The sequence below is a fragment of the Python bivittatus genome, unplaced genomic scaffold, assembly GCF_059951505.1.
Source record: "Python bivittatus isolate LINGU-HERP-01145 unplaced genomic scaffold, Pbiv_v1 ctg000200_np1212, whole genome shotgun sequence".
Lineage (NCBI taxonomy): Eukaryota > Metazoa > Chordata > Lepidosauria > Squamata > Pythonidae > Python > Python bivittatus.
The window spans coordinates 9976389-10002568 of NW_028277040.1; the positions used below are offsets into that span (position 1 = coordinate 9976389).

The window sequence follows — 26180 nt, forward strand, 5'->3', positions numbered from 1 at the left end:
TTCAGTTCAACTTATGTGTGTTATTTAACTGCTGTAGGTATGGCAATTGAATCTCAGAATTCTCTCTCTTATGGTATTTGCCATTTGAAGATCCCATTTAAAACTATATTTTAGTTGGCACTGAAATGCTTTTTTAATTGAAAGGCTGACATGACATCATAATAGCTAGACTTCCAATAATAACCTGATAATTCAATAATGCTAATTTTTAAAAAATGATTACAGTAGCGTTTGTGACATCAACATTTTAGCAACATGTTCAGCAGTAGTTACTAGACAGATTTGTTTTTCAAATTAATATTATTGCATTATGATTTTATAGTGGTATCTTTAAAATATGCACTACAAGATATGCTGAACTGTGATAAATTGATTTTGACAATTGTTTTAAGATATAAAAATCATACTATGGGTACTCTGCTGTTATGCTAAAATGCTTTTTCTGTAAACTGAAAAAAGATGAAAGAAATCCAGAAACAAATACAGGATAGCAATTATTGGATGATGGAGTCCTGGAGCTCCCCCATAAAAATTAAGAAATAAAATATCTCATGGTGAAAGTGAGCATCAGAATTCTAAAACCTCACAGCTCCATTCCAGGTCCAATTTCATTCATTTGTAATTATTATTTTTGTTTGTCTTGCCTACTTTGCTTTAACAGGGGCAGACATATATTTAATAAGGTTAGGCTATATTTCACTGGCTCTTACTTTGGTGTAAATTCTACCTTATTTCTGAATATGGAATGATGCTATGAAAATATTTTTAACTTTCATTTATAGATGTAATAAGAATGAATCCAAATGTAAAAATAATGTAATTTCACTTAATGAAATTATGATTCAATGAATGTGGTAGGTAGGTGATAGTATTTGCCTTGAAGAAGAAGTAAGAATCTGTATGGAGAATACTTTTCAAGAATAGTGGAACACTTTTCTCTTAGGAGTTGATTAATTATGCATTCATTCATCTTATAGCCATAACGTAGCAGCTGTATAGCTAAAAAGCAGAGTGGAACTGTGATATAAGACTGATTGTTTCCTTTTCCTGTCCCTTGATGCTTATGTGGGTTAAAGTTAAAAGAGTCTAATTCCTAATTATTTTTTTCTATAGCAAAATAAATGAAGTTTTCTCCCCCAGATTCATTATTCCATTGGGAACAGAAATGGTCCTTTGTCCTGTCCATCTTATTCACAGCATCAGTCTTAATAGCAGTGGAGATAATGACTGGAAGGAGGAAATCAAATTAATTAGTGTTTAATCCTAGTTTGAGACTACATAAATTGCAAGAGAGGTATAACTTCAAAAGGCTATTTATGCTGGAGCCAAAATGTTGTACAGAAGTTCTTACTGCTGTGAAAAATAATAGTCTGTATGGATTGAATCAAAATTTAATTCCTGGGGATGCTTGCTGGTCAACTGGCCTACCCAATTATAATTGCATATTGAACATGTTTTTTTCTTAATTTATTATGGTATATGGTGATTTCACAGATGCCACAAAACTATTGGCTGTAATTCAGAGGTTACACATGCTACAATTATATTCTCAAATTTCAAATAGCTTTATTTGATAGACAAACAATTCTTAGCCATTATAAGAAAAACCCAGCAATTAGATCTCTTATGATATGACATATTGTGTGCATCAGCTATTATTTTTCTTCATAGGAACATAAAAAGGAAACTACAGATTCATGTTTAAATTATGCAAAGTCAGCTTTTACTTATTCTTTACAACACAGATAATATGAGCCAAAGATCATCATTTAAAAGAAATGAGAGATTACCTACAGATTGCTTATTTGTTTAGTGCACATATACTCCATCTTTTCAGTTGACTGACTGATTATGTGCCATCAAGTTGGTGTCAACTCTTAGCACTACTTAGATAGATTTTTTTTCCCCAGGTAGATCTATTCGCAAACTGGCCCTTCAGGTCTTCCAATGATGCACCCACTGCTACTGTAATTGAGCCCATCCACCTTGCTGTTAGCTGCCTTCTTTTTCCTTCCACCTTTCCAGCATTATAGACTTCCCCAGAGAGCTAGGTTTTCACATAATGTGTCTGAAGTAGGATAATTTAAGCCTGGTTATTTGAGTTTCCAGTGAGAACTCTGGGCTGATTTGTTTGATGATCCATTGATTTGTTTCTTTGGCTGTCCATGATATTCTCAGGAGTCTTCTGCAACACAGAGTTCAAAAGCATCACTACCCTTTTTCCATCCTGCTTTTTCAAACTCCAACTTTTGTTTCCATATAGTAGGAACAACACAGGGAAAACCATTGCCTGTATGGTTCTGATCTTTGTAGGTATAGAGACATCACAGCATCTGACTATCTTCTCTGGTATTCTACCAAGTGCTAATCTGCAGTGTATTTATTGACTGTTGGTTCCTTTGGTGTTGATGGTTGATCCTACAGAGGCTACCCACCACTTCTATATCTTCTTGTCAGTTCTAAGTTAGTAGCTGTCATTAGCTTGCTCTTTGTACTTAATCTTAGTCCCATTTTTTCACTGTGCTCCTTGATTTTCATTACTAGAGTTTGCAGATCCTTTGCATTTCTAGAGCATGCAGATCCTTTGCATTTTCAACAGAGAAGTGTCATCAGCATAGCACAAGTTATTGATGTTTCTTCCAATTTTAAAACCATGCGCAACTTCCTCCAATCCAATATATATATATTGTACAGAGTATAAAAACTTGTCTTACTACCTTGCTAACCTGAAGCCAGTCTGTTTTGCCATGTCCCTTTCAGGCTGAGGCTTCTGATCTGTGCATAGGCTTTGCATGAGGACTTGAGAATTTAGAATTTAGAATTGAGAAGTTCGGAGAATCCCATTTTCCTAAGCATATTCCACAGGTTGACATGGTTAACACGCTCAAAAGCCTTTCTATAACCAATGAGGCACGTACTGATTTCTTTTTGGTATTCTTTGGCTTTCTTAATTATCCAACATGCACCAGCCATAATATTTAGAAAAGGCCCTTCCCTAAAATCAGCCATTTCCCCGGCTGCCATCTGCCATCTCCCTTTCCAATCTTTTCACTAGAGGTGATAAAATATAATAGAAGATTGTTCTAACTAAAAAAAAATGAAAAGATAATTAATGCATATCAGTAAAAGAAAACAAAGGCAGTCAAGCCATCTTAAAAGACAAATATTTCCTTGAGCAAGACAGTCTTTACAAGCCAGCACGAAGACAGCAAGGAGTAGATTAACCTAACTCCCCTGGCAGGGAATTCCAAAGTCTCACATGAGATTAGTTAATTTAACCTCAACTGCTGGGTTTGAGGATTACAGTATGTTATTCCGTTTTGCACCCCATTTGTAATGATCATAGATTTGTTTCTCTTTTATTTTTGATAGTCACTTGAAATGTGAACGCTTTTAGGGAATTTCTTTCCCATTAGCAAAATGAGCCTGCTAAGTTAATAAATTCTGCGGCTGTTTCCACCATGAGTAATTGCTAATAGATGGAATAGATCTAATGGTTCTTGTTACTGCATTTGATTTCATGACTTTAAGGCTCTTTTATTAAATTACTAGCTTTGGACAGTATTTAATGCTTTAAATGTTTGGGTGTCTGTTGTAATTGGCACAAGCTTCAAATTCAGATCCCAGTTTATCATTTCACTAGTTACAGGAAAAAAGAGCCAACCACGCTGCTGAAATGTACAGGTGCTTCTTGATAGACAGCATAGGTACTTTGAAAAGGGCTTCAGAAGAGCTCCCCCTTCATGGAAGGATGAAATCGTGGCTTTATAAAAGGCAGGAGAACTTTCGCTTTCACTTATTAGAAGCCAGCTATGGGAGGGCACCGTGGGAGGAAGGAGTATGTTCCTCACTCAGCCACCTGGCTTTAGAAATGACTGGCACAAAGCTATGTCTTTGGTCATGATAAATAATTTTGCCCTCCTATCATATACTGATTAGTGGCTAGTGTGAGTTAATTATTAAAATATCCAAAGAGCTAGCTGCTTGATTTACCAATGAATCATATTTTTATTTTATTTTTTTCTGGCCAAGTCACTCCAAAGCTAAAGGGAATGTTTCCATAACTGCCCTAATGGTGTGATTGTAACTTTTGAAGTGTAGGGACTCATTATAGTAACTACCATAGCGATCCATCTGCTTTGGTTTGCTTGATGCACATGTTGGTGCACATTCTAGGTAAGGCTTTCGTCATAAAGCTCAGTTATCTAAAATAAGGCAGGTATCCAGTGCAGTTTCTGGGAATAATCTCTGGTGAACTTTACTTCTGTCTGTATTAGGTGCAGATTTTAAAATTCAGTAAACGTTAATAAAACACCTTCAGAGAACCCAAATACAATGTTTAGTTTTTAAAATAAACATGTGCTAATATTTATACCCATCAAAGAGAAGGAAACACGTATAGAGCCTCTACTGTGTTATTTTCCCCATTCTCTGACTTCCTGAATGCCCGTCTGCCACAGTAAGAGAAAAACTTGAAAGGCTCATCTCATCCGCTTTCTGGAGATCGATCCATCATCAGGCATTTTGGCAGATAATGATATCGTTGTTCCTGCCTGATAAAGTCCGTGTATTAAAATCTTTGAACTTCAATACAGTTCATAAAAATAGTATGGCAGGTATGATGAAAATGCTGAAGATTGGGACAGACAGATATGGTTTCCAAGCGTACTCAGTAAACAATCTCTTCCTATCTTCCTTAGGGAAAAGCAGTAGAAAAGACTTTTTTTTCCAAAGTTTCAATGGTTGGGACAATTTAATCTTTTAATCAACACATTTATGATTATTAGGAAACACATATGTGGACTAGCAGGGAGTTCCCATCTTCAAAGGAACACATAGTCAGTTTTTAATGACTAAGTGTGCATTCTTCTGGAGTTTCAGCTAAGGAAACAGTTTAGGCAACCTAGTTGTATAGAAATTTGTATGTAAAAAACCCAAAGATTAAATCTGAGTATCTAAGAATTCTTAATTGTTTGATAAAAGTATGCTTTAGGTGGATGCCTTATTGGATTGCTTAAAATGTATAGTTACTGTTGCTGACGCTTATATATGTATGTTGGGGGAGAGGCATTTACAGTCTAATACTGAAGTGCAATTATGCCTTTAGTGAAACATTTCTCAAGCTAATGCTTTGCCATATCCAAGGAGCAGGTTTTCCTGCCCTGCTCAGAACCATTGTGACATTCAGGGGTCTTCTTGGACTCATGCCTCTTGTTGAGGAGCAGGTGGCAGCTGTGGCCAGGAAGGCCTTTGCACAACTTCAACTGGTGTGCTAATTGCACCTATTCCTGGACCAGAAGGTTTTGCTTGTGATCACCCACCTTATTCACCTCCCAGTTGGATCACAGCAATGTGTGCTCTAAGGGGTGCCCTTGAAGACCACTCAGAAGCTGTAATCGGTCCAGAAAGCATGTCATGGGTAGTTATGAGCATACTGTGGTATGGCCATGTAACATCACTGCTTTGCAAGCTGCACTAGCTTCTAATAGGCTTACAGGTATAATTCAGGGTTCTGGTTATTATCTATAAAGCCTTATGGCCCTACATGGCACAAGACTGGGTTATTTGCAGGATTGTCTATCTCCAATTATATAGTCCTGTCCCACAGGCTGGGCATGCTCCAGTCCGTTCATTGTGCCAATGTCATGTCTATATCTAAGAAGTCTAATTTGGAAAAGGCAGTACCTACCGTCTGAAATGATCCCCACCAAGATTTTATTGGCCCCAAAACCTGCTGGCCTTTCAGAAAGCATTAAAAACCTGGTTTTTAATTTGGGTTGGGATGCTAGGTGTGCCTTTCTTGGGGATGGATGATGTAGCTGGCCAGAATATATTTTGCTTTTTATTTTTAATTTTGTTGATTATTGTTTTTAAAGTGTTGTTAGTCACTCAGAGTCACTATGGTAAGTGAACAGCCAATAAACTAATTACATAAATTAAAAAATAAATATTTCCTTGGAGATCATCTCTCTCTGTCTACAAACTGAAGGAATTCCATTATATTTGTTACATTATTCATTCTGAGCTTTGTCAAAGGGAAATTCTGTGCAATGAATTTTGTCAGGTTAGAAACAGTGATTTCATTTGCCCAAATGCCTGATAATGAGCAGACGTGCTGTAGAAGAGGACTGAGGTGGTTAAATCTTAATTGTGACCTTACCTGTTGTCTCTTCAAGAGAGAGAGAAAAGCACTCAGTAACATCCTTGAAATGCAGAAACCTATATTTATCATGCGTGTATATCTAGATATTAATTTTGCTACTTTAATCCTTTAGGGAAGTTTCTATGGGAGGTGTTAATTTATCCATTGCAATCTGTGGCTAATATGACTGGAGTTTCAGACTATTAGTTGTGTTACATGAGTTAATTTCCCTAGCAATAAGATATAGATGTCATATTTTAATAGATTTTCCCCCCCTTTCAGATGAGAACTCACCAGCAAATTTCTGGGATTCCAAAAATCGTGGTGTGACTGGAACACAGAAAGGGCAGATCATATGGCGAATTGAACCTGGTCCCTATTTCATGGAACGTAAGTGTTCTAGTTAACACAAAATGTATATGTGAATAGCTCATTTCTAGAAGAATGCTTTGCATCTTTGCAATGAGTTTCTGAAATATTTTAGTCTACTATAGAATTTGAACCCTCTCAAAATCTTATCAGGAAGAAGACAATGGCACTATAAAATCTATTGATTCAGGAATATTAGTAAGTAAACAATGAATTCCTACATATATACATACTTATCACATTATTCACTTTTGAGGCAAGTAGCGTTATTCAAGCAGCAGGAAAAAAGTAAGAAGTAGTAAGCAGAAAGAACTGGATGTAGCCGATGAGAGAAGACAAGAGAAAAGGAAATAAAAGTAAGCCTAGTTTATGCCATGTGCTTCAACTCTCCAAACCTTGATATTCTTGCTAACTATCCTGCCTTCTGTCATGTCTACCAATTCATACGTTACCTTTTGTTCTTTAAACTGCTTACATTTCCTGTTTTAGGGTCTTATCAGCTGAATGTGAAAAAAGCAAGAAATCTGAAAACAAATGTTTGGAAACTTTTTTGTTCAGGTTTTTACGCTACTTGTTTTACAGATCTTGTTAACTTTCCTACAGCTTGAGCAAATGTGGACCGTCAGAGCAAATTATATTATTATTATGTGTGGGTAAATCTACAGTTATTCACAGTCTAAGACTGGTGGAAACTTAATAATTCAAGTCCTAACCAAGTACCTAAGAATGATTAAGGTAGCTTCTAAGAATATAGGCAGTTCCAAGCAGGGTGTTTTTTTTTGTAAAATTAGGGTGTTCAGGTCTGATAAATTCAGTATTTCCAGATATTGAGGGAGTCCTTTAGGTATTGCTCCGAGGGCTCCAATCAATATGGGTATAACAATGGATTTTTTTTCTGTAGGTATTCAACTTCGATATGCGAGTCCCGATATTTTGTAATTTTGTTCAATTGTTTTTCCTCCACCCTAGTATCACCTAGTATAGCAACATCAATGAACCAGACTTTCTTCTTTTCAATAACTGTTGTATCAGGCATGTTGTAAACAAGATGCCTGTCTGTCTGGATCTTAAAGTCCCATAAGATCTTAACCTGCTCATTTTCCAAAGCCTTTTCAACTTGATGGTCCCAGTAGTTTTTACTACCTTTGAATCTAAACCTCTGGCAAAGTTTCCAATGAATAATCTTGGCAACTCAGTCATGATGCTGTTTGTAGTCAGTTTGTGAAATGTTGCTGTAGCCACTGATCGAATGGTCAGTTGTTTCATCCTTTTTACTACAAAGGTGACATTACGGTTGGTCGCACAGTCAGCCAGATGTTTAGGCTGGATTTGGCATTTTTATCCACCTATCCTTCCCAAGGACCTGGGATAGGCAGATGTTGTGTTTGGTGGTGTTAAAGGTATTGTCACAGGATGTAAGCTGTTCCAAGTAAAGCTGCCTTTTGCAATTGACTGATGGTGATTTTGTCAATGCCGATGGTCTTCAAGTGGTGCTCCGGATGTTTTGGGATTGCACGCAAGTCACCTATTACTATTGGTACTGTCTTTCTTTTGCTTCTATTTCTACTTCTATTTGCAGGTCTTCATACTTTGTGATTTTCTCCAGTTCTTTCTCTTCTATTCTGCTGTCTCCAGGTATTGCAGTCTCCACTATCCAGACTTTTTTATCTTTCTTATCAACAATTGTTAAGTCTGGGGTGTTGTGTGGCAGGTGCTTGTCTGTTTGAATTCTAACATCCCAGAGCACTTAGCTTCTTCATTTTCTATTATTTTGTCTATTTTCTTTGTTCTTGCTTGCAGGCAAATGGTATTTCTTGCAGATATTCCAATGCACCATTGTTGCTACTTTGTCATGCCATTGTTTGTAGTCAGTCTATACGATCTTCTTGCAGCAGCTAACTAGGTGGTCCACTGTTTCTTCAGCTTCTCTGCAGAGGCAGTATTTGCTCTCTATTGGTGTCTTCTCAATTCTGGCTTTATATGCATTTTTTTTTAAGGCTTGGCCTTGTGCAGCCAGAATTAGCCCCTCTGACTCTTTCTTCAACTTCCTTGCTCTTAGCAAGGTCTTCTTGTTATCTGCTTTGCCTGCTAGTTTTTGTTTGTTTGTTTGTTTGTTTGTTTACTGGCCATGTAATACTTTGCCTTGCCAAGTCTCTTTTCTGTTCTTCATTTGGTCTTATAGGCCAGTTTAGTTTCTTTGGTATTCAGCAAGCCTTCATGGTATACTAGCTTCAGTGCATCTTCTTCACTGTCCTTCAGATATTCTTCTAATGCCCTTTTTTCTTCTTTGACTGTCTGATGTACTTGCAACATTCCACCCCCACCAATGCTCCTTGTTAAGTAGAGTCTGTCAACATCGCTGCATGGATGAAGGGCATGATTCTTTGGCATTATTTTTCAGGTCTTCCTATCCAGGGCTTCTAGTTCCGCTTGAGTCCAGTCCACTATTCCAGCTGTATATCTAATGACTGGAATTACCCAGGTGCTAATCTCCTTGATGGTATTTCCGCCACTGGGTTTGGACTTTAAGATCTTCTTCACTCTTCTGATGTATTCACTACTAACCTTCTTCTTGACTTCAGTGTGCTTGATGTTGTCAGCCTGAAGGATGCCCAGGTATTTGTAGTGAGCTTCTTCACCCGGACTCTTCATGTTCTTTCTCTTGGGCATTTTGATTCCTTCAGGTTTCACTATTTTTGCCCTGTTGATGGTCAGGGTGGCACATTTATCCGGTCTGAACTCCACTGCAATATCTTGGCTGTATATTTGGACACTACAAAGGCGACATTTGCTGTTGCTTGTTACATGTTGTAACAAAGGTGAATTATCATTATGGTTGGTCATACAGCCAGCCAGATGTTTAGACTGGATTTGGCATTTTTATCCACCTATCAAGTCCTTCCCAAGGACTTGGGATAGGCAAATGTTGTTTGATGGTGTTAAAGATATTGTTACAGGAATTATTATTATTATTATTATTATTATTATTATTATTATTATTATTATTTCTTATGTTCCCTTTATGGTAAGCCAGGCCTGTTGCATTTGGGCCCTTCTACTCATTCTGCTTGGTTGGACCCCGATGCTTTGTGTGCAAACTCAAGAACAGAGCTGCTTAGTTAAGATCAGCCCTACTAGGAAGCAAAATTTTACATGTACAAGTTCCCTTTTCCTTTAATTCGCATTATCTCTTTTGTCATAAGGATTTTAAAGGTCATCTGCCCCAATTCTTTAGTATTTTGTAATGGGAATTAAGAGGTGGGTTAGGAAGAAGTCTAATAATGCTGCAGATAAACAGCCTTCTTAAAAGTATTATTTCTTATCCAGAAACTAGTTATCATAGACTTTGCTCTCTGAGAATACACAGATGCTATCAGTGGCATGAGCAGTTGTGTACTAAAGGTATAAAGATTCCTACAGGCTTGACTGTGACTCAGAATGAGGCATGCATAGCATGGGGGAGAGATCTCCAGGGACAAGAATTCTTTAAGACTGCCTGTCTGCTCTAGCGTGTATTAGGATATGCATGACCTTAGAGTCAAAGTAGAAAAGCCACTCAGAATGTGCAGGGATGGATATACAGCATCTGTTGGAAACACGTCTTTTCTTGGGTCATGCAGCAAGTACAGAGCACAGCTGTGTGAGGCCAGGTAAAGATACAGCTGTCTTGTGGGCATATCTTCATATTCTCCAAGTTACATTTCTCCCTTTGAATCTGAAGTGCTACACGCATAGACCTAGTGGGTACTAGGATGAATCTCCTTTTTTTTACTTAATTTATCACCAGTGCATTTGACTTAATTTATCACCAGTGCATTTAAAATCTATTCATCAGCCTATCTGTCAGGTTCAATTTTTCCCACCTACTCCTTCAGCCTTACCCAGTCACAAATAATTGCCAGCCAAATCCTTTTGATCCTCTGATTTATGAAGTTACAGAAAATGGATATAATTCTAGGAGAAGGGTTAGGCATTTTTCCTTCCAAAGAACCAAGAAAGCAAAATGTTATAAGTTTGCCAGAACATTTAAATACAAATATAATATATTAAAAGCATCAGCAGTGGCTCTCTGTTTCCTGTAATGCAATGAAGTAAATGAAACATTTGCATCTTTTCTGAAAAATATTTTTAAAAGTATATATTGAGATGGCAGGAAAAAGACACCAGTGTAGAATCCAAACACAGGAATGTGGTGCTCACATTGTATAACTCAGGAGAGAACACGAAGAGGAGTAAGAGGAAGGAGGAATGATACAGCTGTCAAATGTGATGCTTTGATCATCATTGTAATAAGCTTTTGCTCTCAGGCTATCATCGGTTAAAAAGACAGGCTGAATTTGTATTGCAGCATTAATGCCATCAGAGGAGCTGAGAAGTGTGACCCTTCCCAGACTCTGGAGGAAAGAATAAAAAAAGGCAATATCCAGTTGAAATGCTTGTGGCTTGGCAGTGTCTGTTGAACAAAGAAGAACTCCTTTCCCCCACAGGAAAGCTGGAGGAGTTCCACTATTTGCTGCATGATAATAATGTGGCAAATTGCTCTTTTGGACTACCATTGCTCTTCCTATTATATTTTAGTAGGCAGCGGCCATCTTTTCTTCCTATCTTCTCTGGATGATAAGATGGTAATCTAAAGCTCAGTAATATGTCTTGCTTCCCAGTGTGATTAAAAGCGTTGTGCTCTGATTTTGTTTCATTTCTAGAACACCTTAAATAAATAAGTAAAACATCCAACTTCTATTCTAGCTACACTGTCTGTATTGGAATGAGTAGCCTGCCGTCCCAAGGCTACATGTACCCTCCCAAACTGTTTTGAAAGTCCTTGGAGGTCTCTTGAATGGTCTCCGGGGTATGATAATCAAAGAGCTGGTATTGTAATTAACAGTTCTATTGGGAAATATCACTAATGGCTCACCTCAAATGGGAGAAAAAAAATAAAAGGAAATTCCTGGTCCCACCACCTTGCATTGCACAGTCCACTCATTTTATAACACTCCATCCACTTTGGACAACATTTTCACAGACATATGGGTGCAGTATATAACTTCAAATGGCTATTTCATTGAATTGTCATGATATTATAACCCTGACCTGTAGTCTTCCTAAGATGTTCTTTTTGTAGAACAATACTACTGTTTGTCTCTCTTAAATACTTGCATACTCCTCCAGAAAGTCATCTCTTATTCAGATATCTGAGATAAAGCCCATCAAATTCCCCTAGCAACAATCAAGGCCCAGAGAAGAACAGCAAATGAACAACACCCTCTGACCTTAGGTTAATAAGGTTTATTATTAAAAAGGTGATAATACAAGAACTCCAGCAAATAACGTGGAACTTATTTATTGGCAACTCAAAGCCATTGGATTCTGGCTTTCTCCTGTACTTTTGGTTTAATGGAAAGAAAGCCAGTATAAGAAGGTAGGCCAGCTTGCCCTTGGGCTTTGTTTATATAATGATTGCTAGCCACAATATCAGTGTGAGAATCCTCTCCTACAGAGCCCGGTGAAGAAATGAATACTTACTGATAGTCATCAGGGAATTCACACAACCCATTCTTCCTCCCCCATATTAGCGCTATATGAGTGAAGGAATGGTTGGATGGCCGCACTTGAGGAGATAAGCATTCCCACGCTCCTGTTGAGGGCTAAGGGAATGCTTATCTCCTCGAACGTGGCCTTCATCCAACCATTCCTTCACAATACGCTAGGATTTGGTTTAATGCCTCTGTGCTGGCCTGGAGAGGAAAGAGCAGCTGTAGCACCTTAGTGAATGCATACTATTGATGGAGTGGGACTCCTGCGAAAAAATTTAGCTTCAGCCCAGGCGCTCAACTTGTATGAATAAATTTAGGTGACTGTTGAAGAACCTTACTTAGAAGGAACTGATAGCACTTCATTTCTTCTGTCATGTTTTAGCTTAGTCTGATAACAGTTGAGATACACAAAATGACCGTATATTTTTATATTCATATTGATTTAGTTAACATTTTCTGTTTGGAAGTCGAATCAAAGCCCAAAGTTTTCAAAGCACCATTAGTTTCAACTAAGGAAATATCCAAAGATGATTACAAGCCTAGACTTCTTAATTTTGTATTCTTCTGACTATAAGGCATAGTATAATAGTTGAGGTATAATAACATCTTGTGCCTGAGAAAGGAAAACAAATCTATTTTTATCTTGTGCTGCAATCCTGAATTAATATTTTGGCTAGATGCTTAAGTACATTTTTCAATTTCTGCATATCCCTTGCTGTGATTCATTAAAGTTATGAGTCAATAAAAATGGCAAGACTCTTGTCTTCCCTCTGAGGAAAATCAGTTGACAGAATTAATTCTTATAATGAAAGTAATAGTGGGAAACCTTGTGGGAACATGCTTTTAGTATTTTTATGGGAACTGGCCATAAAGTTGAATGGCCTCTGTCTCTGGTTCTAAGCCATAGATATGTATTTGCAGCAGCTCATCACCTGTATTGCTGTTTCCACAAGGAGAATTTGCATGAATGGAGCCAAAGAGAACATTTTGGTGCCTGTGTAATGTTGATACAGTTCCTTCTGCCTGCATGATGTTCTTCCCTATTCCCCTTTTCTGCCTTGTGCTCTCTTTGATCAATTTCTGTTCCAAACTATATTTGAGTGGTACAATCTCTTACACCAGTTGGGGTGAACATTTTGCTTTCTTGGTAGGAAGTGTAGAAGAACAAGTGAAGTGCTAAAAAAGTATCCTGTACAGATTCTTCATTCTCAAGTTCCAATTTTGGATACTGAATTGTAGACCTTAAATAACAAGCATAACAACAATAATAATACTAATTATATATTAAAGTTGTATGCCACCCGGCTCTTAACGGCTCTGGGAAGATATTACTGCTGATAATTGCTTAGTCTAGAACTGAGATTCTCTTAGTTTTTGGACTGGTGAGCACATCTGGAATTTTGAGAGCGTATTATGGGTGCTCACACAAAACAGGAGGGTTAACTATTCCTAAAATGCCTGTCACAAAGTGCCAATTTAACAGGGTGAATGGGTGGGAATGTGCCCTGCTACTCTCTAGCCCAGTGTTTCTCAACCTCAACAACTTTAAGATGTGTGGACTTCAACTCCCAGAATTCCCCAGCCCGCCAGTTCTGGGCATTGAAGTCCAAACATCTTAAAGGTGTAGAGGTTGAAAAACACTGGGCTAGCCCCTCAGGATCCTTATTATCAGCTTGCCAACTTTCCTTTGTCTTTTTGAATGGCAAGTATCATATTTACAAGTGGTTGGGCTGCAGCTTCCCACCATTTTCATTTGCTAGGAATGGCCTTCAGAGTTGTGACAGATGCTTCTGATTTACTGGCTCAGAAAGGGATAATGTATTACAGTAACACAGGTGCAATTTTGGATAACCCTAACCCTAAGGTCCAGGAAAAATGACAGGTGCAGGCTCCTGCAGTTCCTTAAAAAACAAACTTGGGGGAAAAAAATAGATGTAGAAGGCAAAGGAGGGAAAAGCTGAAATCATCTCCTCAGTTGGGCTGCTTAATTTGCAGTGGCATCTATATAGTTTCAACAGCTTAATAATATGTATGTTGTTGCCAAGGGTTTCAAGGGCATCTCTTTTGGAGAAACAATTATTAGACTAATGATCTCATTGTTTAATCAAACTGCTACATTTTAAGTAATATGGTCTCAGTGAACGGTGGCTTCTGTTACTACAAAAGCAGTTGTTCCATTGACTATCTCCACTCACTATGAATTGTGCATGAATTCTTATACTTCTTTCCCTTTTGTTTTTCTTTTTAAGCTGAAATAAAAATCTGCTTTAAATACTACCATGGCATAAGTGGAGCCCAGCGTGCAACAACTCCATGTATCACTGTGAAAAACCCTGCTGTGATGGTAAGTATACATATTGCTGACAATGGATCAATCTATTTAACACTAACATTAAACCTGTTAATTTAGGTTAACAAATAGTATTTTCCAGTAAATTATCTGATTTAATGAGGATGTCAACATAAAGATGTGATGAGTGATATCTTGCTGCTAAAGGGCATTTCGGTTACATTTCATTTATTCTTACTGTCTGATTTTAATGTATCTTGGATTTTATCATTTTATTTTATCTGTGAAAGTTGTTTGGGTTAGCTTAGTGGCTTCCCAAAACCTGGGCATGGTTTATCACATGCCATCTCTGCTGTCCTACTTGAATAGTCAGATGTCATAATTATGCCTCCTTGCCTTTTGCTAGCCTGCTTTTCTTTAGGCTGAGTAAAAGTAAATATGTCCCTGAATAGAACTTGATTCCAGCTGACAATCTGGAGTGAGCCCTGAATGCCCTTGTGGGATGTCCCATCCAAGTGCTAACCAGAAATAAATCCCCTTAACTTTGGGGCATAAACAAAGTTGGTCACCTTAGGCTGAGTAGATTACCATAAAACATGTTTTCCTCCTCTTTATTTCCCTCTCTCTGCCTGATTCACTTTTATTCATGAAAATAATACTGTGGTAGCTTAACAACCTTGTAGAGTCAGTGCGATGTGGTGGTTAAGGTGCCAGGCTAGAAACAGAAGATTGTGAGTTCTAGTCCTGCCTTAGTCATGAAGCCAGCTGGGTGACCTTGGGCCAGTTGCTCTCTCTCAGCCCTGGGAAGAAGCAGGCAAGGGCAAACCACTTCTGAAAAGCCTTGCCAAGGAAATTGCAGGAACATGTCCAGGCAGTCACCAGGAGTCAACACTGACTCAGGCACAAATATGTATTAACAACCTTGGTAATGAAAAAACAAAAGTATCTTCCAAGTATCTTACTGAATACTCCAGGCAAGTTAATTTCACGGTCGCATTTATTCCTTATTCTGTCCGATTCATAAAACAAACATACTATATATTATATATATTTGATCACAGTTTGTTGTAGGATGGAAAATGCAGGTGGAGCCCAACTGCAATTGTGTTCAATTTGGATAATTACAACATGAGTTTTAGAAATGTATGTTATCTCTTGTACCAGTCTTCCCTATGCTTGCTAGAGATGCAGTAGGCTTGCCCTATTATTTGGAGGCATTATTGTGTATTGTATACATTCAATTTAGACAAAGAAAATATTAAAAATTGACTTTTTTCTTAATGAATGATGAGAAAAAAATCTGTTGGTCCCTTGCTGATAACTCAGCCAGTGTTTGGTGGCAAACACAAAAAGAGCAGTGCAATTTGCTACTCTCTGCAAAATAGGTAAAATAGATGCATTAAGCCTCCACTAAACCTGAAACTCAAGATTCCAGCTCTGCTTTCTCGGGTGATGACATTACTGTCCCTGGCAGCCCTAGATCACTGAAAAAGTTGATTAAAAAAGTGCTGCCATTGGCCGGCAAATAATTGTGCACCCTTGAAATAAACAATGGCATAATAGTTAAGATGGGCCAGTCAGTATTATTCAGGTTAACGCCAGAGGGTTGTTATGAAATTAAGAGATATCCCTGCATAAATCACCTTCAGCTCCTGGAGGAAGGTGGGATAGACATCTGATAAGTAAAGGAAATGATAATATCAATTTATGATAGAACATATGAACATGAATATTGATGGTAAGAATAATTAATGGTAACAACAATAATGTAACCTATATGTGAGATTGTATACATAGTTCCATAGATAAAAAGATTCACCATCTTCTGTGTAAATTTGTCAGTAACCAGGAAGAGCAACAGTGTATTTTTCTGTGTGCAACAGCAATTTGGAGAAAATAAAACTTACCAGAATAAAGTATAACAATGACCCTGCACTCTTATTAGACCTTCAGATCCACTAAGGCAGATCTCTATAATTGTACTTTTAGCTGTCACTTCCTCAATAGTCTGCTCTTTCTAACCCCAGCCTTGAGGTTAAATAAAACAGGCTTATTTAAATAATAGTTAATCTCTAAATATCAGTATCCCAAAAATATAGACCATAAGTGGAATCTGGAACAAGATATAGTCCTATTCAGAACTGAACCAGGAAGAAGACTCGAGAAGGCCAATTCACCATTCCCAAGCCAAATTTTTCCTGTTCTGTTTTCAGTTTGATGATCAAAATTCCATAATTTGTAGAAACCAATGAGTATGCTTACCTGCTGTGATCTTTTTCATTTTAATACGTTTTTATTTTTTTATATTTCAAATTTAGCACATCTTGGATTTCATCCAACCATGCTGATAATTCCTCTTATTTTTCATGACCCTGTTTTGGTTCTTTACTCAACTGAGTTTGCTGTAAGAGGGAAAGACTGATTTTTCTCTCTCAAACTGTTCATTCCATGCTGGACCAGAACAATAACTAGAACTATATTCATGACGGACATGTTATTTATAATAGCAAATCAATAAGGGGGTTGCAAAAACCAAAATGGAATTTTGAAATAAAAAAGGCATACACTGATATTTGATAAAGCCCACCTCTTTTCTTATTAGCAATTCTGTCTTAATGGCTTGCACATGGAGGATATTTTACTGATCTTCCTATTGTGCACTTATGTTAGCTGATTCCTATGTAGAAAGTATTTTAAACATTTAATAGGTAAGTCACTTTCTTTAATATTTAGAGGGTTTTTTTTTCCAGAAATTTCTTATAATTCAAACTACAAAAATTAAGGTAAATATTCTCCATCTTTTAGATGGGGGCAGAAGGCACTGACGGTGCTTCTACAGGCCAGCACTGCCGAAAATTAGTTAGTTTTACACTCTCAGGTAAGTTTTGCTTATTTTTTCTCCCTTTGTTTTATTTTAAATCAGAGCATTATGACTTCTTTATAGGGAATTTTGCAGAGTGCGTACAAATCAAACAAATTTGATTGTACAATTTTAAATGGAAATTTAACTGAAATTTAAGTGGAAATTCTGTTGAAAACAATGGATTGGGTCCAGATTGCTTGGTAGAGTCAGGAGACTAGAACATGGAAATGCAAATAATGCCTTGTTGTGGCTGAGTACTTGAATGATTTGCCATGATTGTTAGGTACATTGTTTGTTGCATCAAGGAATAAAGATCTAAAATTAATATATCAAAGACCAAGGTAATTGTGTTTGACAAAGTGAACAATTGCAAATTATACATAAATGGTAAAAAAAAAAAACTAAAGGAAATAGATGAATTAATGTAGAATGTTATCTGAAGATGGGGATATAGATGGATAAAATTTAAGATATGCAAATAACAGTAGAAAGATCACGTGTAATATGTAGTCTTGTATGAGAAATGAAAGTTTGTTGAAAAAAGTGAAAATGCTGTGTATAAGTACATGCTTTTTTTACTTTGTTTTGTTCAAGTAAGAAATGTTTGTCAGCAGAAACAGGAGTGAGCTGAATGTAATGGGGAATCTGTTACTTATGAAATGTATATGGTAAAACAAGAAGAAATTGGGTCAAGAATGAATGAGTGATGAATGAACATGGATTGAATATAAAAATGAGCGACCAGTGTGAAAGAAATAATTTGAGGTAGCTCAGTTTTATAGAGAGAATGAATGAGGATCAAATTGTAAAACAGATATATGAAGGAAAAGTAAATGGATTGAGAGGAAGGAAGACTGAGTGTGCTGGCTGATAAGATTCATGAAAAAAAGAGGGATGAACAGTTTAAACAACAAAAAGTCAAGGTATGAACCAGTGTATGTCTATGTTGGAAACCAGGAGTGTTTGCAAGGACAGAAAAGTATGGAGAGATACAGTGAATAGTGTTGATGTAAACTAGATATACATTTTCTTTTTTTTTCCCTCTTAACATTTATCTTTAATTTATTTTGCTTACTGTGGTTGTTCTTCTGGGCTTTGCATAACATTGCTTACCACATGAGAGAATAGCATGATCTGTCTAATTTTTTAACACCACATTAAATGTCATTCACTTGACAGCAGGATGTGACCTAAATGAATCACAAGTGCCCTCTGTGCTGAAAAATAAGATATACATAAATAGCAATAGTAATACTTAGCAGATATAACGTAGCAGATAAAGGATACAGAAGGCATTGCCTAATTTTGCCACTTAATCATCGTTTCAAGACTGCAGTGTCGAAATAACCTTCTGCCCTCTGCATTAAAAAGTAAAATTCCAAATTGACATAAAAATCATTTTGTATACAAACCAAGCATATTTATGTCAAAGTTATATTTAGTTTTTCTTCAAATTAAGCTAATTGGTCACTCAGAAACATGGACTGGAATCTGTGGAATGCTACTAATATAAATGTAGGCCTTGTTGATATTTATTTTATTTTATTTATTAGTGAGATTTCTGTGCTGCTTCATTCTAGACTGGCTTTGAATAGTTAATTGACTCCTACGTCCCAACTTTGATGGGATTCAAACTTTGGAAACTGAACACTACAACAAATCTAGGTGTATGTGTGATTGGCTTAATAGTACAACCAATCTGCTCCTTTTTCATCTCTTTTAATATATAAAAATCTTTAATACATAAAGATTTTTAATTACAATAATAAAAACTAATGCAAACTAAATTCAGAAAGAGAAAGGAAAGTAAAAAGAGAATAAAAAGTGCAAAGAAAGAAAAAGAAAAGAAATATATAAAGAAGTGACTTCCAGTCTTCATCACAAGTACAAACAAGTTTGGTAGCTCTTCACTCCCTATAAGGTTAAAACTTTGTATTCCTTCCTTTTACTTCTGAAAATCTTCATCTTTAGTTCATTCAAATATTGTCATAGGATTTGATCTCTCTCCAATTCTTCTTTGTCCCATCGCATACGCTTCTTTGAGACTAACAAGCTTCTTTTGTAAATCCAATAAAAATACATTATACAAGTCATTCTCTTGATTTGTCATTTGCATTTCCCATTTAATTTCTAAAACTTCAGCCAGCTTCTTTTATATATCCAGTAAAGAGTCCTTATCCAGGTCATTTTCTTGGCCTGTCACTTGAATATCCACTTTAAATGCCTTTTCTGTCTTGTAATCCACACTTATTTAAAAATCCAATATTCCTGATTCCACTATTTCTGCATCAAGCAAGATTTGTTTCACATCTGTCGTTCCTTCATTAACATCCTTTAATCATTCATTCATTCATTCATTCATTCATTCATTCATTCATTCATTCATTCATTCATTCATTTAAGCAATTTACATGGCTGCCCAACTCATGGTGACTCTGGGCAGTTTACATAGGTTATCTATCCATAGAAGCAGACATCATTACTGATATTGTTGATATTGTGGCTACTAATTTCTGGCCCCATTTTTTGAAGATCTCCTTTAATATTTCAAATGTTATAGTATTTTGTGTCATTTTGTAAATCCCAGTCCTAATCAAAAACAAAGGCAGGTTTTTTTTCTTTTTGCTTGGAATCTTTAGTCCCATCTAGTGTCCAATTTAAATCATAAGATCTCTAATCTCTGTTATGACTTACAGTAGACAAAATAATTCTGGTTCCCATGAAAAGCTATTTATTTTATATAATTAGTTCCAAAATCTTAGAGTAAAAGTTTCAATATTCCAAATTTGTCTGGACCCTTAATTCATTTATAACTTTCTTGGTTAAAAATCCTATTTAGCTTTTTGCCACTTATTTCAAATTCTTTAAGTTCTTAAACTCATAGTTAATTTTTCTTTTGCTCAGAAATGAAGATAGACTCACAAGGTGGCTTTTCAAACTTGTCATTCTAAAGATCTCTATTAGCTTTAAGATGGTTAGATGAGCAATTTCTAAAAGTGATTAGAAGTGAGGCTAGCAAATTTAGTGTCCTTTAAAAAGTTCCACTGTGGCTGTGAGCCTGATGATTAATCCCTTCTGCTCCTGGCACTCAGACCCACAGGAGACCACTGTCCTGTGGTCAGCTTACAAGGAGCAGCCATCTGGTGCACATGTGGGCAATCTCCCATCCTCTCCGTATAAGGAGAGGTTCTGAAGGACTGGTCTACTGATTGGTTCTTCAGACTTTGCTATGGTGGTCATCTCTGTTCTCCACAGAGATGTGTTTAGTTCACCATGCCTCCACCAGAAGTCCTCTTTTACCTAATTTCTAATAAGTTCAAGCTGCTAACAGAAAAACTGCAAAAGCCTGCTGTTGTTAGATGTCTAATTTTAATTGTTCTTCTGGAATCATTCAAAATAGTTTTGGGGTTTGTGACAGCTTGGCTTAGAGTCTGAAACTTGATTGGGATTCATAGATCACCAAAGTTGATGTTTTTGAATTAAAACTGCTACTGTCTATCTTGTTATATTTAAAAGGCTTGTAAAAGTAAACATTAGCATGATCATGAAAAAGTAATTCTTGCAGTAAAATCTTGTGTAAAATCTATGTTATTTATGTATAATATGTGTGTGTCTGTGTGTATACAAATACTGCACTAATGGCAATGTGTCTGTGGATGACAATTAGTACAGATACTCCATGGGTAACATAAAACTTGAATTGCATAAATTCAACTTCATGAAAATGTTTCCATAAGCCACATCTAGAGTGTGTAACACTTTGCATTACATGTGGAATATAAAGTTGTGCAGCTCATGAATGGATACAGTGTACCCAACTTATGCAAAATTTGATTACACAAGGTTTCCCAAATAGAAAGGTCATATAAGTTGGGGAGGACCTGCATATGACATCTCCTGCACTTCTTTTGTCTCAAATCTCTAGTTCCAGCTGTTTTTTTTTTTCCTTAGAAGAGTTATTTTTGGTCTAAACGTTCCATTGAATAAACAGTTTTTGACAAATAACATTTTAGGAAAAAAGTGTTCTGGGAAAATATTTTTGGCCTTCAAAGCCCTGCCTCTTCTGTAATTAACTTTTCAGCTTCTCTTGCTATGATACTGGCCACAGCTTAGTTTTGCTTCACTGATCTGTTCCAATCACATCTAACAATCTTATTGAACAACTGTTAAAGTCACATCTAATATCCAAATGAATGCACAAGATATTTCTTTCCATAAATATGAAAGTGACTTACATGGTAAAATGTGATGCTATTTCAATTCTGTAGATTTCCTCAATATCTATATCTATATATCTATACCTTTTAAGGAAAGAATGTAATTATGGTTATGTATTTAAATTCAGAACACATCTATATTAAGTTCCAGATACATCTTTTAGGAGTTCAGTCTAGTGATCTGAAAAGTGAAAGGCAATTGCAAATTTAGAGACGCTAACATTATGCCACAGTTACTTTATACATGAAAAAAATAGGATGGATTTTAAACCTAAAGCTATTAACAAAATTCAAAATACCTCATGGTTCATTTTATGATATAGTAAGTCAAAGTTTATGTTGGTGTGGAAAGCTGATAAAAGGTAAGTTTACAAGTTAAATTGAGAAACCAGCTGTAAAAAGATATGGTCGGATATGTATATCTGCCTTCATTTTGAGAAATTATTTACTCAGAAACATTTGATTCAGATCTCAAGGAAGTAATTTTTGTCTAAAATACCTCTTTCTCAAAGCAGACTGGTGCCTTTAGCTTTGCATAAAATAGAGATGTCTTTGGACCCACAAATGAGGAGGCCCATATGTCAGTTTAGTTCACCAGCACCTGCACCTTCACTAAGACGAAGCAGAAAATCCTTGTCTATGTGTTTTGTAGAAGGGTGAATGCTTTGTATGTCACTGGAAAAATTGGAAGAAGGAAGCTTCCCTCTCCTTCTCATTTCATAGCAAGGTGTTTTAGAGAAGTTAAATTAAAGAAATTAAAGAAAAGAAAAAAGTAGTAACAGCTGGGAAGGAGAAACAATAGAGATGCCATTGCAAATTCTGACACATCTTTCCAGTGCCCACTATGAGCAGAGCTGAGGATCTCTCACCTACTTTTATCTGCCCTCCCCAGCCCCTCTTGTCCCCCAGATTCTGCTCTGAAGTTCCCTCCAATGAAGCAGCTGTTAAGGACATGTGAAAAGTTGCTGCAAAGGGAAGGAACTGCTCTTCCCTCCCTAGTACAAGGGAGCAATTTATCAGCAAGAAAACTTAGTTGGATATCACCCAAAGTTGTCTCGGCTGACTTTTTCACCCCATTCCTTTCCCCCCCCCCCCAGCATGGATAATGTTTTCCAAGGCCAGCAGCCTTATGCCACATTGATGTGATATTATATAATCAGACAACCCTGAAGGTATGAACCTCAGCAGCCTTTCTGAGATGGTGAGCCAGAATGCTGCTGTTGCTTAGGCTTTTGGACAAATGGCCACCTTGCTCCAAAACATTTCCACTATAGTAATTTGTTCAAAATAAAGATGGCAACTTTAAAATTAAGGACAGAACAAAACAAAACAAAACAAAAACTGGATACCTTAATACTGTACGATGTACAATGCACAGGTATAATGGCATAGCCCCACTCAGAACTTGAAAAACAGCCAGTGAAATGGTTGATTTGTATAGAGAATAGTGATTAAATCACAATGCTGCAGGCATTCTCAAATTGGAAATAGTGGGTATTTAAGTTAAATAAGTTAAATATTTTAAATTAACAAATGCCATATGTACATGGCACTTTTTGCTCCTCTTAATCATGTGTATCTGTTTCTATATTGCCTTTGCAAATAATACGTCGTTTTGAAAGTTTCAGCACAGGGGTGCATATACAATTAAAAAAAATTCTTCCCCCAGTTTTTAAACACGTTGAAAGATGAATGAGAAGATTAATGTTTCATATACATTTAAAATAATGCTGTAATTTTTTCTTTAAACTTGTTTTTTACATTTTTAACGGACAATTTGTTTCTCCTGGCAAGCGTCTCTAGAGAGAGGCTCCATTTATCCACTGTTAGATTCTCATTTCAGTGTAATGAATTACTTCTAGCCACCGCAGCACAGCTGGTATCAATATACATATAAACATCTTTTATAAACAGAAGTTAGGGCTGAAAATGTCATTGGCACTTCCCTGAGAAAACTGATTGGATGCATACTTTCTAAATTATTAATTCTGAATTACTGGTTTAACAGGAAATCTTTTGTATATGGCATTGCTTGATGAAGAAATAAATCTGCTATAGGATCTCCAAGATTTTACATCTCCATCTATGTTTTATTTCATAGTAATGCAGAATTATATCAACAGCGTACAGAGTTGGTGAGACGTAATACTGTCTTATACTAACAAGTTCTCAGTTTTATGTAGCTTCTGGCTATTACCTTACAAAATGATACAAACTTTCTAACAACAGAGATAGCTTTGCTGTTATGTTCTGAAAGAGATTGCCTTGCTACTTTGGGTTTATGAGTTCAGTTTATTAGAGCTAAAATCTCTCATGTAATTTTGGGTGGTCAAGATGGATTTCCATTCCTGCTTTAATCTCCGGCAAGATTTTTCATCCTGGACCAATAGATAGTTATGCTTTTCCCTAGTTTTCTTTTGTTAACATCTACAACCTGTTAACTATAACTTATTGAAGCTTCAAGGAACTATGGGTATTATCTAGAATTGTATTGCAAAACTCATGCACACAGCTCGTGCATAATGATTCCAATCATTTTTTAAAATACTTTAACACAGTCAAAGTTTATCTTTGACTGATAGCTCTCCTTATTCTTTTGCTGCTGTTCTGCAAATTTAGCTTCTTCCCCACTGTGGAAAATTATGTATCAACACACATTACTAAGAACTAATGAGCACAGCCCAGTTTGGGGCTTGTTTTCAAACTAGAGTGTCATAGAGGCTGGTTCATCATTTTGAATGGCTTTGGCATACATGTAGAACACTAGTATGTCCATGAAATGGTTCATTTTTTAATCACCACCTCACTAGTATAAACAAATTGAATGTGAGCTATGAATTTTATGTAGCAGCATTACCCAACATTATGTCCTCCAGCTATCTATTCAGCTTTCACAATTCCCTGCTAGTGTGACCAGTAAAGTCTATATAAAAGCAAAGTGTTATGTTGTTGGAACACTTAGTGGTAAATTGGAAAAATAATTTTTAACAAGTATGCTTGATGTATTTGTTTTATTATTGTTCTTTTTCCTCTTCTGTCCTTTAAAGATATTAGAGCCATTGGACTTAAAAAAGGAATGTTCTTCAATCCTGATCCTTACTTAAAGATGTCCATTCAGCCTGGAAAAAAGAAAACATTTCCTACATTTGCACACCATGGGCAGGAAAGGCGGTCCAATATTATCAGTAATACGACTAATCCTATTTGGCATAGAGAGGTAATAAATGGTTTTGAAGAAAACTTTAAAGTTATAGTGCTAATACTAGGGCTGCAGATCAGCATGTTCTTGCTTTTGGTTAAGAAGCAGGGTGCAAAAACCAATTTTTGGTGGTATTTACCTGGACATACAGTAGTAAGAGAAAGTTTGTGAACTCTTTAGAACTATCTGTAATCCTGCAGTATCGTGACCTACAATGTGATCAGAGCTTGCTAAGTCCTAATGTTGTTATTGAATACATTGAGCCAACATTAGCTGTCTTTGTTGGAGAAAATATGTGAAGCCCTACCGTTTAAGGGGGTTAATTGAGTGGGATATTCCACTCAATCACAAGACAATCAGGTGGGAGTTTGAGAGGCCCTTCTCTACTAAAAAAAATCCCTCGTGCCGGTTGGGTGCCACCACTGGAATCTGCTCTTCATGACACAGGTTTGTAGAAGTCAATCATGCCCTGATAAAAAGAGAGATCTGTAGACTTCAGAAAAAGTGTCAGTGTTTCTGAGGTTGAAACGGGCTATGAATCTATTGCCAAAGACTTTGGCCTCCTTCAATCCAAGGTAGGGAGATAATATACAAATAGAGAAAATGCAACATCATTGTCACTCTTCCCAAAAGTGTTCATCAGACAAAAATCACCACAAGAGCAAGGTGTACATTATGGGAGGTTGCAAAGAACTCCAGAGTTATGGCAAAAGATCTACAGGCCGCTCTTATATTATCTGATGTCAGGGTTCAAGAATCTACCATAAGTAAAACATTGAACAAGAGTAGTGTATGTAAGAGGATACTGAGCAAGAAACCACTGTTTTCCAGAAAACACACTGCCACTTGTCTGAAGTTCATCAGAGACTGCCTGGATGATCCAGCAGGCTATCGGAACAATGTTCTGTGAACCGATAAGACAAAAATGGAACTGTTTGTCATTTATGAAAAATGTTATGTTTGGAGAAAATGAAATGCTGCATTCCAACAAGAGAGCCTAATCCTAGTCATGAAGCATGGCTATAGGAGTATCATGGATTGGTACCACTTTTTAATCTTAGAATATGCATGGCTCACAATCACGAGGGGAACATTGGTGATAAAACATAGGATGTTCTAATATAATCATACTCTTCTAAGGAATGGCTAAATCCAAGCTTATGTGAAGTCTTTGTGGCTGAATGTTTTATACTTGTTCTGCTTCAAAAACACTCTCAAACAGTTGCCAATGAATATTGTGGAATCTGGATTATGGTAATTCATGTCTGTGTAGAAATAATGCTTTTAAAATGTTGCTGAGCAAATAATAGGTATAATATTTGATCTCCATTGCTTGTGTTATGAAATTATATCTCTATATATTTTATGTTTGCAGAAATATTCTTTTGTAGCACTTTTAACCGATGTCTTGGAAATTGAAATCAAAGATAAATTTGCCAAAAGCCGTCCTATCATCAAGCGTTTTCTTGGAAAGCTCACTATACCAGTCCAGAGACTATTGGAAAGACATGCAATAGGGTAAACAAATATATTTTCTTTGTTCATTTTAAGCCTATCTGAAGGAAA

The 26180-nt window shown here is 36.5% G+C and overlaps 1 protein-coding gene across 4 annotated transcripts in view; it reads left to right on the forward strand.

Annotated features, from left to right (window-relative positions):
- Positions 1–26180, forward strand: part of HECW2 (HECT, C2 and WW domain containing E3 ubiquitin protein ligase 2) — a 176922-nt gene that overhangs the window by 78241 nt on the left and 72501 nt on the right. For all 4 annotated transcript variants that reach the window (XM_088135692.1, XM_088135691.1, XM_088135690.1 and 1 more), the window contains 5 exons: positions 6425–6532; positions 14295–14389; positions 17141–17213; positions 24463–24632; positions 25990–26132. In XM_088135692.1, the coding sequence (XP_087991818.1) occupies positions 6425–6532; positions 14295–14389; positions 17141–17213; positions 24463–24632; positions 25990–26132 (589 nt within the window). The remainder of the gene's footprint in view (positions 1–6424; positions 6533–14294; positions 14390–17140; positions 17214–24462; positions 24633–25989; positions 26133–26180) is intronic.